At 40.7% G+C, this 12,346-nt stretch overlaps 2 protein-coding genes across 2 annotated transcripts; one reads left to right on the top strand and one right to left on the bottom strand.

Moving 5' to 3' along the window:
• Positions 1-4,123: 4,123 nt before the first annotated feature.
• On the bottom strand, positions 4,124-8,044 carry spata18 (spermatogenesis associated 18). The gene is made up of 12 exons (XM_026346456.1): positions 7,804-8,044; positions 7,012-7,117; positions 6,790-6,905; positions 6,504-6,622; positions 6,244-6,339; positions 6,022-6,156; positions 5,705-5,936; positions 5,415-5,573; positions 5,133-5,308; positions 4,773-4,896; positions 4,593-4,667; positions 4,124-4,327 (listed from the first exon to the last, which is right to left on the bottom strand). The coding sequence occupies exons 1-12, from the start codon at positions 7,888-7,890 to the stop codon at positions 4,271-4,273; spliced, it is 1,482 nt and encodes a 493-aa protein (XP_026202241.1). The 5' UTR covers positions 7,891-8,044; the 3' UTR covers positions 4,124-4,270.
• An 803-nt stretch (positions 8,045-8,847) lies between these two features.
• Positions 8,848-12,247, top strand: sgcb (sarcoglycan, beta (dystrophin-associated glycoprotein)). The gene is made up of 6 exons (XM_026346457.1): positions 8,848-8,899; positions 9,576-9,785; positions 9,913-10,098; positions 10,202-10,393; positions 10,895-11,026; positions 11,120-12,247. Exons 1-6 carry the CDS (start codon positions 8,885-8,887, stop codon positions 11,318-11,320), a joined length of 936 nt encoding a protein of 311 aa, XP_026202242.1. The 5' UTR covers positions 8,848-8,884; the 3' UTR covers positions 11,321-12,247.
• Positions 12,248-12,346: the final 99 nt, after the last annotated feature.

The raw sequence follows: 12,346 nt of genomic DNA, 5'->3' as shown, positions 1-12,346 counted from the left end.
TTTATTACTTTTCCTATTTTGTGGAAATCTGTGTAAGGAAAACCAAAGTTTTACAAATTTTTATTAATTTTCATCTCCTCTGTGCATGATAAGCAGAAATGGACAAAAGGCAGATGCAGTAATGCTACTATGATCCGTCAGTGAAGTTGTAAAAACTCTGCCCCCCCAGGAGGTCGAACCACAGCATCAAGAAAGTTTCCATTTATTTATACATCTTCTTTTTCTCCTTCTTCTTTTTTTCTGTCTCCCTCCTTCTAATGTTCCTTTTCCTCCGTCCCTTTTCAGGGTGTGGGCTTTCAGAGCTGAGGCCAGTCGGACACGACAGTGGAGCCACATTTGACCGCCTGTTTCCGTGAGAGTATCAAATCTAAGCGAGTGAGTGTAATAAGCCCCAGCAGAGCAGTAACCTTCGTAACTCACAACTGCATTCACGGCTCTCTAAGCTGCCAGTGCTACTCTGCTATGTAAATGGATGACTGTTATTCACATTAATCACCTCATCCAGATGTGTTTTTATATGGAGCATTCCAGCCACCTTTTCTAAGAACAAGAAGCAGGTTAAGTTCACCATAACATACCTATAACACATGTAATTACAGGACAGGTTAACATGTAGCTGCTGTGAAATTTTTCTTTGTAAATGTAAATATATTGCTCTTTACTGGGCCGCTGAAGTATAATTGATCTCCATCCGCTCCCAAAAAAAGAGAGCCTCTCTGAGTCTAACGATGTGTTGAGAATGAACGTAGGGAAAATCCTGAACCAGATCACCTCAGCCTGGGCCCTGCGTCATGAAAAGCAGGGCACATGATCACCAGGCCCAGTCTGGACAGCTCATTAGAAAGCACCTGTGCTGATTTCATGAGAAAAAATCTTTATGTGCTAGAGATTAGTAATTGAGACATTTAATTTCCCTCTGATCCAGGAAATCACAAATCAACACTTGCGTCATGGTTTATGAGAAACTGACAATTTTGAATGAAGCCCATAACCATGACTTCCAAATAATCAGCCTCAGTTTGTGATAGCCCAGATGTGCAGCGGATGACAGAACAGGAAGAGGAAACACTCTGGACAAATGTCTGCACTGGGAAAAAGAGAGGCCAAATTCAAAGTCATTTTCTATTATTTAATATCATAGTCGTCATGGTGAAAGGAAGAAAGTTTTTATCCACGGTATCTCTCTGGCAGACAATTGGGTCCTTGATGTGTGTCCTCACTCAAGCTGAGAAGGAGATCACCAGTAACGCCTGTTTGCTCCTCAGGATCGTCTGGGCTCATGCCTGCAGGCAGCCCATCTCTATGACCTCGTTAGTGGCAAGGAAATCGCCCCTTGGGTGTCCAAGTGCAGAAAAAGAAAAGGAATAAGAAGGGTGGGGTTGCTTTGGCCCTGTGGTGCACTTACAATTATCCACACGCAACATGGAGTTGATGTATGAAGCTACGGTCGTGAGTGCTCCCCCCTTCACTCTACTTCTGTTTCGTTCCTCCTGTCATAAATTGTGAGCTCCTCCTGTGCAAAACCTGTATCCAGCTCCATTCCAGATGTGTTTAACGGCCTCTCAGGGCCACAGACAGAGCTAAGACACAGAGTCCTTGTCGACCTGCAGTGGTTCATTGACTCTTCTATTGAAGGCTCCACCAGGGAAACATGAATAAATACACATGTTTGATAACTGTTTGCTGTTTTGTCAGTGAATGCATTCTCACGTTCCCCCTCTGTGTTATGTTTGTCCCTTGCCTTTCTTCCTTCATTACTTCTACTTTCTCTCTATTTTAATATTTCCTTTGATTTACACACTGCAGTCTGGTCACCCATTAGCATGTCATCATGGACTGTGATATACAGCCCCATTAATATTCCTCCTCTGGTCTGGCTGTGGGATCAGGGCGGGCACTCTTAATGCTTAAGCTCCAGAAATTCAACTCTTGCCAGGACTGAGCACACTGAGATGAGCCAGAGGAAACATCACACGGTCCAGCAGTGTGGAGTCAAGCTTCTGCCACCAAGATGGAAACCTCAGCTGGATTTGCACTCTGAGTCTGTTTAGAGTGAGCTCAAACTGCTGCTGTTACAAAGAGAAGATTGCTAAATCTACCAGACGTCTGCCACCAGTGGAGGCTTATTTTTTTTCCCCTGTAACAAAACAGTTGGCGATCTCCTCTCTACCATCTACCTCCACAGTCTGCGGTCACTTTATCCTTGACCACAGTTATCCACAGCACACCTAAGTAAACAACCCCACCACCATACCTGAGCTCTACAGGCTCCCTCCTGGTTACGTTACGGTAGCTGGGCCTGGTCCGTGTCCCAAGAGTCAGGACCTCTCTGAGCCGCTGCTCACCACACAAGACACTCATTGTGTGGGAATGTGATGAGGAGACATGGTAGAAGTTTCCATAAATGAGCAAAATCTGCTCATTTTGTTTTAAACATGTTCTCTGAAGCTCTCATCACTCGTCTCTAATGTAAGGGTTTGTTTGTGTGAATATGGAAAGTTTTCTCTAGAACAAGTTAGTGTGGCATCTGTGTACACAACAACGATGCATACATATAAATAAAACTATACGGTCACAATATAAGCCATATTTAGCACTCAGCGACATCCTCTGCTTTGGGTCTGCCTCTATAAATGCACCATATCATTTTTTTATCAGTATTTGTACTCTGTTCAACTGGGAGTAATCACAAGTGAAGAAGGAAAAGTGTAAAGTGTACATGGACAACTATGAACCGGCATTGTTAACGTAAATCACAAGTGAAGTCATCAGTGAGAGATCCTGCAGAGACTGTGTTTAATCATCAACCAGCCCGAGAGCTTATGGAGGCCTGCTATAGTTCAGCGTCAGCTCTGACTGCAAAACAAAAAGCTGATATGGTTTGAAGATCCAGCACTAAAAGTGGTTTGCCTGGTGGTTTGAGGCAGGCTGGTGGGGGACTGGGCAAAGCCTGGAGATAAGAAGAACTAATTAGATGCTGAAATAATTTCTAAATGCATCATGACTGGGAAGTTGCTGCAGGGATTTTCTCAAGGATTCCACTGAGATGTGAACAAATTGATGCACACACAAATGATGCACAGTGACAAAACTGTCTGTTCTGATATTCTATGAAGCTCTATGAGGAAAGATTGCAGACTTATTTAAATTTTGCTTTGTGTGCTGTATGTTGCCTTCTAGATTGTTGATGTTTAATATAATGTAGGTCTATGTGAAGTCTGTGTGTTTGAAATACAAACAATATAATGAACTACTTAGAAACATAACAATCACTGTATTGTACTGTGTGTACAGGAGATGGAAGTTGGGGAAATTGCTGAATCTTCAGTGGAGAAATATCTACAGTGAAATTCTCAAGAGCTCAACATTCAAAAAACTTAACTGAAGTGATTTGCTGCCGTTTTTGATCTAATTGCATGACCAGCAGCCATTCGACACAAGAAGAAAAAAAACAACAACCAAAAAACACATAGAGTTGTAGGAAATGAAAGGTTTGTCATTTTAGTAAAAAAATAAATAAATAAATAAAACAAGGCACAATGAGAGAATATAATGTATTCATCACACAATACAAGTTAAGTCATAGTCAAATCAGATTAATAATATATTGTGCATTTAAAATATTACACAGCACAGTACAGTAGTGATTTATAGAGCACAAGCTGTCAAGAAATAAAAACTGAGCGTCATGTTGAATGCATCCATATCATGCTTCAAAATAAGCTGCTAGTCATATTCTTGTTCACACTAATAACTACTCATTACAACTACATTTTAAAAAGTCTCATGTAGGCTATGTTTTCAAAATATAAAACAACAGCACCAAATATAAGAAATAAAAAAAACAACAACAACACAGCAACCACTTAAAGTAAAAATGCCAAAGACCAATATGAGTTGTTCAAGTAGTAGAGGAGTTGAAGTTAGAGCTGATCGTTAGCACCATAGTGTATGCCCTGCTACTTTACTTTACTTTGCTTCCTTTAAGTACCTGTTCATGACTAAAATACCAAATTAGAGAGTATATATATAGTAAACTAAGACAACAGTTCGATTAGCTGCCACACTATTGTGTTCCACCTACATTCTACTGACCTCTAGTTGCTGTCAGCATCTCACAAAACGCCCCTCTAACAATGTAAACTTTGGCTGGTACAGTTTTATTCCATAGTTTTATTTGGTGGAAGGATGAAATGAGAATTGAAAATACCTCAGTCTTTATTTGACTGACATAAAATCCAGGGGCGGGCTGTTGTCCTGATGTGAGAGGTCACAGATGGCTGGCTGTGAGGCGTTCAGGAGACAGGCTTCTTTTGCTGTTGAATGCCTGAAACAAAACGGTAACGCTAATTATATTTACAGCTTTGTTGTATTATAAGGCTAATTAGATGAAACTGAGATTTTGAAGTACATACCATTAGGGCCATTGGTGTGCATGTATGTTGTTAATTGGACAGAGTAATACATTTGAATTCAAAATAAAACAATTTTAATCCCAGCGAAAGATGTGCTACAATCGGTTTTGTGAACAAAACTCCAAATAATGTCTTTCTGTGGGTTTTGTTGCACTGTCAAATTTTATATAGACTTACAAGACTGCGAGTTGGGCTGAGAGAGCGAGAGCGCACAGGGCTTACACTCCTGCTCCTGCTTCGGCTTGGACTCCACTGTAAACACAAACACAACACCAGTACACACACGAGCCATGCGATGCACTTTCTCCTCCACTCTTCTCTAGATCAGCACACGTTAAAGTATTATAAAGTCAGTACCAGAGCGCCTCTTCTTGTCACGGCCTCGCCTTTCACTATTACAGCGTTTCCTTCCACCAAGGCTGGCCACACATGGTACAACACCAGAGGAGCAGTGAACTCGGAGTCATAGCTCCGACGATACCTGTCAAGACACAGATAGATAACAATAAGAGAGAGAGAGCTGTGGAAGTGAACGTTGTGTGTGTTGAGGATGACATCTACTGGTAGAGATGCACTGAATAGCCTCAGAGAGCTGATATTCACTGGTTGTTGTTGTTGTTAGCTTATTGTGTTTGAAGTTAATTCAATGAAGCACTGATCAAAATGTTGGGGAGGACTGATCAAGGATTTAGACACAATATTGGAAATAAGACTGACTTGTTGTCATTGTAAAGTTCTCCATCAGTGGAGAAGGCCAAGTCAAGCGGGGGGTCCAGAGTCTGCATGGCAAAAGCCACCCTGCATGTCTCCCTGATCAATGCACTGATGAGAACAAAGTCCACCTCTGGTGGGAAGGAAATCCGAGGATTCACATTCATGGCACTGATCACATCCTGAGGAGAAATAAAATACACAGATATGTTTTCTTTTGTCAAGCATCAAGCATTTATTTGTGCATAAGTCTTGCAGAGGATTAATCAGAGAAGACTTTCGTCCTACATTAACGCTGGCCTGGACATCATAGAGGTCCAAATTTCTGACGATGTAGTCCACAGCTGCATCTTCTAGACTTTCTGGTCCAAAGTGAGACGCTGACAAGGTCTTTCTCACACGCAGCTTGAACTGACGATAGGCCAACTTTGCTGTCTTAAAGGATTCCTAAAAGATGACAAAACACAAAAGGCACAACAGACAATTTAAAATAAATGTTTCCTTACACCAGTCAATCAAATACAAGCCTGATCTAAATCTACTTTCCAACTCTACATGTGGCTCTGCAATAGTCATACCACAATGGCAATGAAGATGATTTTCTGGACCATCTCTAAATCATCAATGTAGCGTCGAAGCATTGTCTGGGCCTCCAGGCGCTCCACAGCATACAGGTCGCTAAATCGAGATACGAGGCGTGCGTGGCGTGATGAGTTGGTGAGCTGGGCTCTGGTGGGTGACTCACTCCTTATGGGGCTGGACGAGCGACTGAGCCTGGGCAAGGGGCTTGGAGAACGACTTCTAACCAACCTATGAGAGAAGACAAGAGAAATACTTAACATCTACACCATTACTTAAGATACTGTGCATCGCTGCTTTGGGTAAACATGGGCACCTGTCCTGCAGCATGGCCTTCTCTGTGCTCAGGTAGGACACTTCATCTCTCAACAAGCGAATCTGACGCTCGTAGTCCTCAAGAGCATCCATCTTCCTCTTATAAATGTCCACCTCCTCATGTGCGGATCGTAAACTGGAACAAACACGCTACATATCAACAGAGGAGCACTTACAGTGTTGTCTGAAAACTGGTATACTATTACAGTCCTGCATCACCTACTCTGCTTTCAGTTGTAATATTTCATCTTCAGATGCCAGAAGAGTGGTTGCTGATTTGTTCTTTGTCTCATCCAGTTCCCTCTGAGAATCAACCAATCTGCAAAATATCAGAAGAGATAAAATTAGTACACATTTCATGTATTTCAGTATGCGTAATTGAAGGTAAAAAAGAGATTACAACCTTCATTATCATCATCTCGTCCATGGACTTGTATCCATCACACAAATTCACAAATCAAATCCTGCCTTATACTGACTTACTCTGCTCGGACAGAATCCAACTGCAGGCGAGTAGAGCACAGTTGAGTCTCCATCTTCTGCATGTCACTATCATGGGAGGCAGAGAGCTCCCTGATCCTTCTGTCTTTTTCTACTGAATCCTAATAACAAGTAATATACAGTAACATTAACATCTCACAACAAAATACAATTTAATGCATTTTTAAATGTAGTGTCATGTCACTCTCAACAGGAAAAGCGGTTAGAATAATGGATGGATATGATTGGGATATTCGGCGTTATTATGCTTATTGATGGATGATGTCACCTGAATGAGCTGGAGACTGGTGTCATTAGTGACTGAGGGCCTCGCCATTGAGAAACAGCTTCCAAGCCATGGGAGCAGCCGTGTTTTTAGAGTGTCCACTCCAGCATATTGGCCACCTAAATGATGAGGAAATACATTAAACAACAGTATGTGGTGAATAGTTCGCGAGTGATGGTTATTAACTTTAGAGAAGAAAACAAAGCCCCAAAATGTAAATTTTGCCTTCAGCAGCTGTGAGGTTAAGGATGGCAAACAGCTGGCCCTGGATCTTGGCAGTGAGCTCGATCAGCTCACAACATCGATTCAGATTCTGGTCACAGGAAATCACCTATGAAGGTAAACATACATTTATTCCAGAGGGCTAAAAGATTATTGTAAACACCCAGTCAAACCATAAAGCATTTGAAACAGTAAGATGTTCCAAGGTGTACTATTGTGTGGGTTTGCTTTTTACTATTAAGCTCCAGGCTACTTGACAATAGCCTATGATTATAATTATATGATTTATTTACCTAAATTACAGTTTTAACAGAGAGTTGAGAAAGAGGAAGGCCAAATGAAGTGGAAGAGGCTCTCAAGAGAAGAAACACACGTTTTGATCAATCACTCCCGGAAGTGACGGGACAGTAACCATCTTAGGAGAGAAGTAAAAGATCTTTGGAATGGCCCGACCGTAGTCATGGCGACTGGCGTCCATAGCAACCAAACTCACCACCAGGAAATCATTGTAGCCTGAACTGAACAACAGCATTCCTACACTGTAATGTTTTAAATTGATTCATGCAGTTCAGAAATACGATGCTTCAGTGTAGAAAATAATAAATGTAAAAGAAAATCAAGCAAACAAATCAGTTTATCATTTCTAGAGGGGAATGTTTCTTTTTAAGTGTAGCTATTTATCCCCATTAGCCACTAACTCATGAGGCAGCATGTGTGGTCCTACAGACAGACAGAGGCAGGTGATGAAGTGGTTTGGTCAGATTGAGGTCGGTCATTACTCACTGATGAACTTACATGATAGTCTTTGTGCCAGCTCTCAAGCTTATCCTGTAATACGCTGAAGGATGAGGTATTGGCCAGTCTCCTCAAAGCGTCGGCCATGTCCGTCCACAGTAACTAGCGCTGATCCCTGGAGGGTTAAAAGCCCCTGGAGGAGGACAGCAGCCGGAGGTCTGATCTGTCCACAGACTGCTGTAAAAGTCCTGGTCTGGCAGCTTCTCTCCACCTACGACACAGACGCCAAGCACCGCCTCAGTTGTGGTAACCAAGCGAGGAGACGAGGTGACAACCAGGCGGCAGTGTTTTAAATAAATAACTCCTTACGGATAAACTCCCGGTCCCGTAAATGTGATGTGAACACGGCTGCGGTGTCACACTGTCAAACGACACCAAAGAACCGACACCAGTGAACTGTGCAGCACAGACACACTGAGGTGTTCCTGTTTACTGGATCAGCTGGATCAGCCGATTATAATACAGTAAAGCACATTATATACTATTAGACTAGTGCAGACTGTGCCATACCATTACAATATTTTAAATAATATAAAACTACTACTGCTAATAATAATAATAATAATAATAATAATAATAATAATAATAATAATAATAATAATAATAATAATAATAATAATAATGACAGCAGCATTGATTGTACGCACTTGAACAATCACACTGACACAATGTGTTCAGCAGATAAAAATTAAATAAAAACCAGGAGGTAGCTGGTAAATTATGTTTGAGGCTTGTTGCCAAATGTATGTTGTTCTTTATTGTGAGTGTTGTTATTAAGGCCGTTTGGCAGCTCACTCTTTATATTTGGAAAATGTGAATGAGCATGTTTTTCTATTTAAGGATCCTTCAGTCATTGGCTGGTTGAACTAGGAATGGACCATTTTATTATCACTGTTGTACTTTTCTCTAGCACGTTCAGTACAAATAAAATGTACTATTTTAATGTCGCTCGTCTTGTCTTGATTTTTTTTTTATTTATAATTATTTATCTCCCTGTCAATAAATCACAACCAGTTCTTTCACCGTCCCCTGTGAGAAGTGGTACGTCCCAGTCCCAGCGAGCAGGAGAGGGAGGGTCAACATGGCGTCCGAACAGGTCCGTTATGTTTAATATGTGTTGTTTTTCTTGTATGTTTGTGCTTAAATGTTCATTCAGATGATAGTTACATATATTTATAGCAGCCTGTTATTTAGATAGAGACGTACTGAGCTTTGTTGTCCGCTCTGCGGTAACGTTATCAGTGAACTGGCCTCCTCATCGTTGACGCTGGAGCCTGGTTATATGAATAAAATGGTTTTATTAGCGGAGCTGCTGTTGGACAACTAAGTAAAGTCTCTACGGGAAAGAGTAAAGGATTTGTATGCTGAGATACAGTCGAGGTCGTGTCTGTGCTGCTGTAAAATGAGTGCAGTTTATTTTTAGCATAGCCACAGACAGGCAGTCTCAGGACATTTAGCTGAGATCAATTCCAACGCACAAGAGACGATAACTAAGAAGAAAACCTGAAGTTTGTCACACTGTGTTGATAAGTGGAGAAATTCACACCTATCCGACTAAACCGACCACAACGTTTCATTTTAAGTGGCAAATTGGCCATTTAAAGGAGTAGAAAGAGTTCCAAGGCTACTATGATAATGAAGTACATATAAGGAAATGTATTTTTGAGATGTAATTTTATAGTTTCACATAAATTACTCTTGTTATGTCTTATTTCTTACTGCAAAAAGCTTTAATCGTAGCGTTATGCCACCCAAATGGTCTTGTATTCCAGGAGAGCTCCAATGGTCCAGTGAAGAAGTCCATGAGGGAGAAGGCCATAGAGAGACGCAGTATCAACAAGGAGCACAACAGTAACTTCAAAGCCGGCTATGTACCTATAGAAGAAGAGCGCCTTCACAAAACAGGGCTGAGAGGACGCAAGGGAAACATGGCCGTTTGCATCATTGTGCTCCTCTTCCTCCTTGCCTTAATTAACCTTATTGTGAGTCTAAATGTGCTTGTTTATACGTCCTTTTTCTATTTTTTTATTTTAGATATAACTGGAAGTTATGTTAAAGTGTTGACACAAACGATCACTAATCATTGTGACTAACTCACCGGTCCCCCAGATCACACTTGTCATATGGACAGTGATCCGCATTGGTCCGAATGGGTGTGACAGTATGGAGTTCCACGAGACCGGCCTGTTGCGCTTCAAACAGAAGGCGGACATGGGCATCGTTCATCCACTGCACAAGAGCACGGTTGGGGGCCGTAAGGACCAGGACCTGGTCATTGTTGGCAACAATAACCCGGTGAGAAGTCTACAGTGTACATCAGCAGTAAACACTGAGTATTTTAAACTAACAGAGAAATGACACATTGTGTGCACTCTTTTTTTTTTTTGTCTTTTTCCAGGTTGTGTTCCAACAAGGCACGACTAAGCTTAGTGTAGAGAAGGACAAGACCTCGATCGTCAGTGATGTTGGCATATCCTTCACAGACCCTCGCACACAGACCACATTCTTCAGTACAGACTTTGAAAATCATGAGTTTCATTTGCCCAGAGGAGTTAAGGTCCTCAGCGTTAAAAAGGCCTCAACAGAAAGGGTATGTTACTAATGTGTCAGAATATGTGCAGTAGTTCTATCAGTACACAACAACTTTTAAGTGTAAACAACAGAGCAGTAAAATGTAATTAATGGAAAATAGACAGTTTAGACACAGGCCAGACTCTCCTGGAGTAACTTCAGGACAAGTACTGCATCTTAATGTTCTTATACAAGGCTTCCAGATTGTCGATTTGAATATTGAGAGAGTCATGCAGGTTGTAGCTCACTAGTGCTCCCCTGACAGAGCCTGAGAGGATCTGATAAACAGGTGTGCAAAGCTAATAAATACAGTTTCAAGAAAAACAAAATAAAGTCCTGCATGTAATGAAATATCTCAGTTTTTCATCTTTCAAGAAATGGGGGGAATTAATTCCAAACATTTGTATTGTGCTACTGTAGTAAAACACACTTTCAATGGAGACCTATTACTGCCCAAAGCCTCTGTATTCAGTATGCTGTTAACAGTGTTGGTAAATCTCTTATTTTGTCTCTAATTTAGATCACAAGCAGTGCGGCGTCTGACCTGAATATTAAAGGGGACAGCAAGGCCATCATTCGTGGTAACGAGGGAGTCAACATCATGGGCCGGACCGTAGAGTTTAAAGTGGGTGGAGGCATCGAGCTCAGGGCTGTAAGTATGGGATTTACCATTATGTCTTGTTGTCCTGATCTGTGGTGTAACGCTACTGAAGTGTGAATGAGTTCTGGACTTTTCTCTTTGCAGGAGAACAGCATCGTCCTTAATGGATCAGTCATGTTCAATGCCACACGCATCCCTAACTCTGCAGGAGATTTGTATTTTGATGAAGGTTGGGAGAGGTACAAGCTCTGCATGTGTGCTGATGGAACTCTGTTCCGTGTGCAGGTCAAATATCCCAACATGGGCTGCCAGACATCAGACAACCCATGTAGAAAAGCTCACTGAGAGACTGGACTGGAATCTGCTGCATCTTTCTATAAGAAATTCATGTTGAGTCGCACATACTGATACCTCTGCAGTTATCATGACAAATTTTGTTTTGCTTGTTTTGATTGCCAAACACGAATAGTATTATGGATTATTGCCACTTGGCCAAAGATATTTACATGCCTGTGAACTATTATTACTATTCTGCAGATTTGCCAACATTATTTAAATTTTATATAAGTGCATAACACTCCCATATTTAGCTTCAAACTGCCCATTTGACTGCAGTTAGAAGCTACAGTATTTGTTTTTTGACTTACCGTCCAGTGTTTCATTGCAAACCTTGTGGAAGGTTGGTATTTGCTATCCATTGTTCCTGGCAGTTTTGTTCAATATTTTATTATTAATTTTTATTTTCAATGGGTAAAAAACACTATAAGATCATATTGAGTCATGTAATACTGAATATAATATGTATTACTATTACTAACTTTAATACAAAACATATATTTCAAGCCATCTGTTAATGCAACAGCAGATTAGGTCACTTTCTGAACATGTTGGACTGTCTATCATGCACGTGCCATTGGAGTTACAGCGGATGATATATGCTAAATATATATATATATAATATAATATTTCATATAAGTTTGTTTCTCAAGGTTTTTTTGTAGCAAAATAATCCAGTATTTAAAATCAGAATGAGAGTGTTTGCACTAAGTTATGCCACAGATGAATTCAAGTCTCTTTGTTTATGTTCATATATGTCAGGAGAGTTTAAATTATCAGTTACTTGGTTTGAATCCCACACTGAGTGGTTTGGTTTGAATTTTGTGCAATATACAGTAGTATAAAAGTATAAAGGATTCAACTCCTACTTTGCTTTGGATTGTCTTATGTGTTTTATAACAGTACTGATGTTGAGAAAAAGGGGTAAAAGGGCAACAGCTCAATTTAAAAATTCGTCCAACCTTCGTTGATATGTTTGTTTCAATAAAGAAACATGTTACTATGTGAAACTTCTTATCATTGGTTTCAGTGAGT

This window comes from Anabas testudineus, chromosome 4 (genome assembly GCF_900324465.2).
Source record: "Anabas testudineus chromosome 4, fAnaTes1.2, whole genome shotgun sequence".
In the NCBI taxonomy this organism is placed as follows: Eukaryota; Metazoa; Chordata; class Actinopteri; order Anabantiformes; family Anabantidae; genus Anabas; species Anabas testudineus.
The sequence above is the reverse complement of the archived record's forward strand: the minus strand, read 5'-3'. Positions and strand labels throughout refer to the sequence as shown.

What these genes read in the sequence shown, in the direction of transcription:
- sgcb (XM_026346457.1), top strand. An exon ending in TTGTTGGCAACAATAACCCG is followed by an intron (nt 10,099 to 10,201) that starts GTGAGAAGTCTA and finishes GTCTTTTTCCAG; the next exon opens with GTTGTGTTCCAACAAGGCAC. An exon ending in GAGGCATCGAGCTCAGGGCT is followed by an intron (nt 11,027 to 11,119) that starts GTAAGTATGGGA and finishes TTCTCTTTGCAG; the next exon opens with GAGAACAGCATCGTCCTTAA.
- spata18 (XM_026346456.1), bottom strand. Translation starts at nt 7,890, where the DNA reads ATGGCCGACGCTTTGAGGAGACTGGCCAATACCTCATCCTTCAGCGTA. An exon ending in CCAGTCTCCAGCTCATTCAG is followed by an intron (nt 6,623 to 6,789) that starts GTGACATCATCC and finishes ACTTGTTATTAG; the next exon opens with GATTCAGTAGAAAAAGACAG. An exon ending in AAGGCCATGCTGCAGGACAG is followed by an intron (nt 5,937 to 6,021) that starts GTGCCCATGTTT and finishes CTTCTCTCATAG; the next exon opens with GTTGGTTAGAAGTCGTTCTC.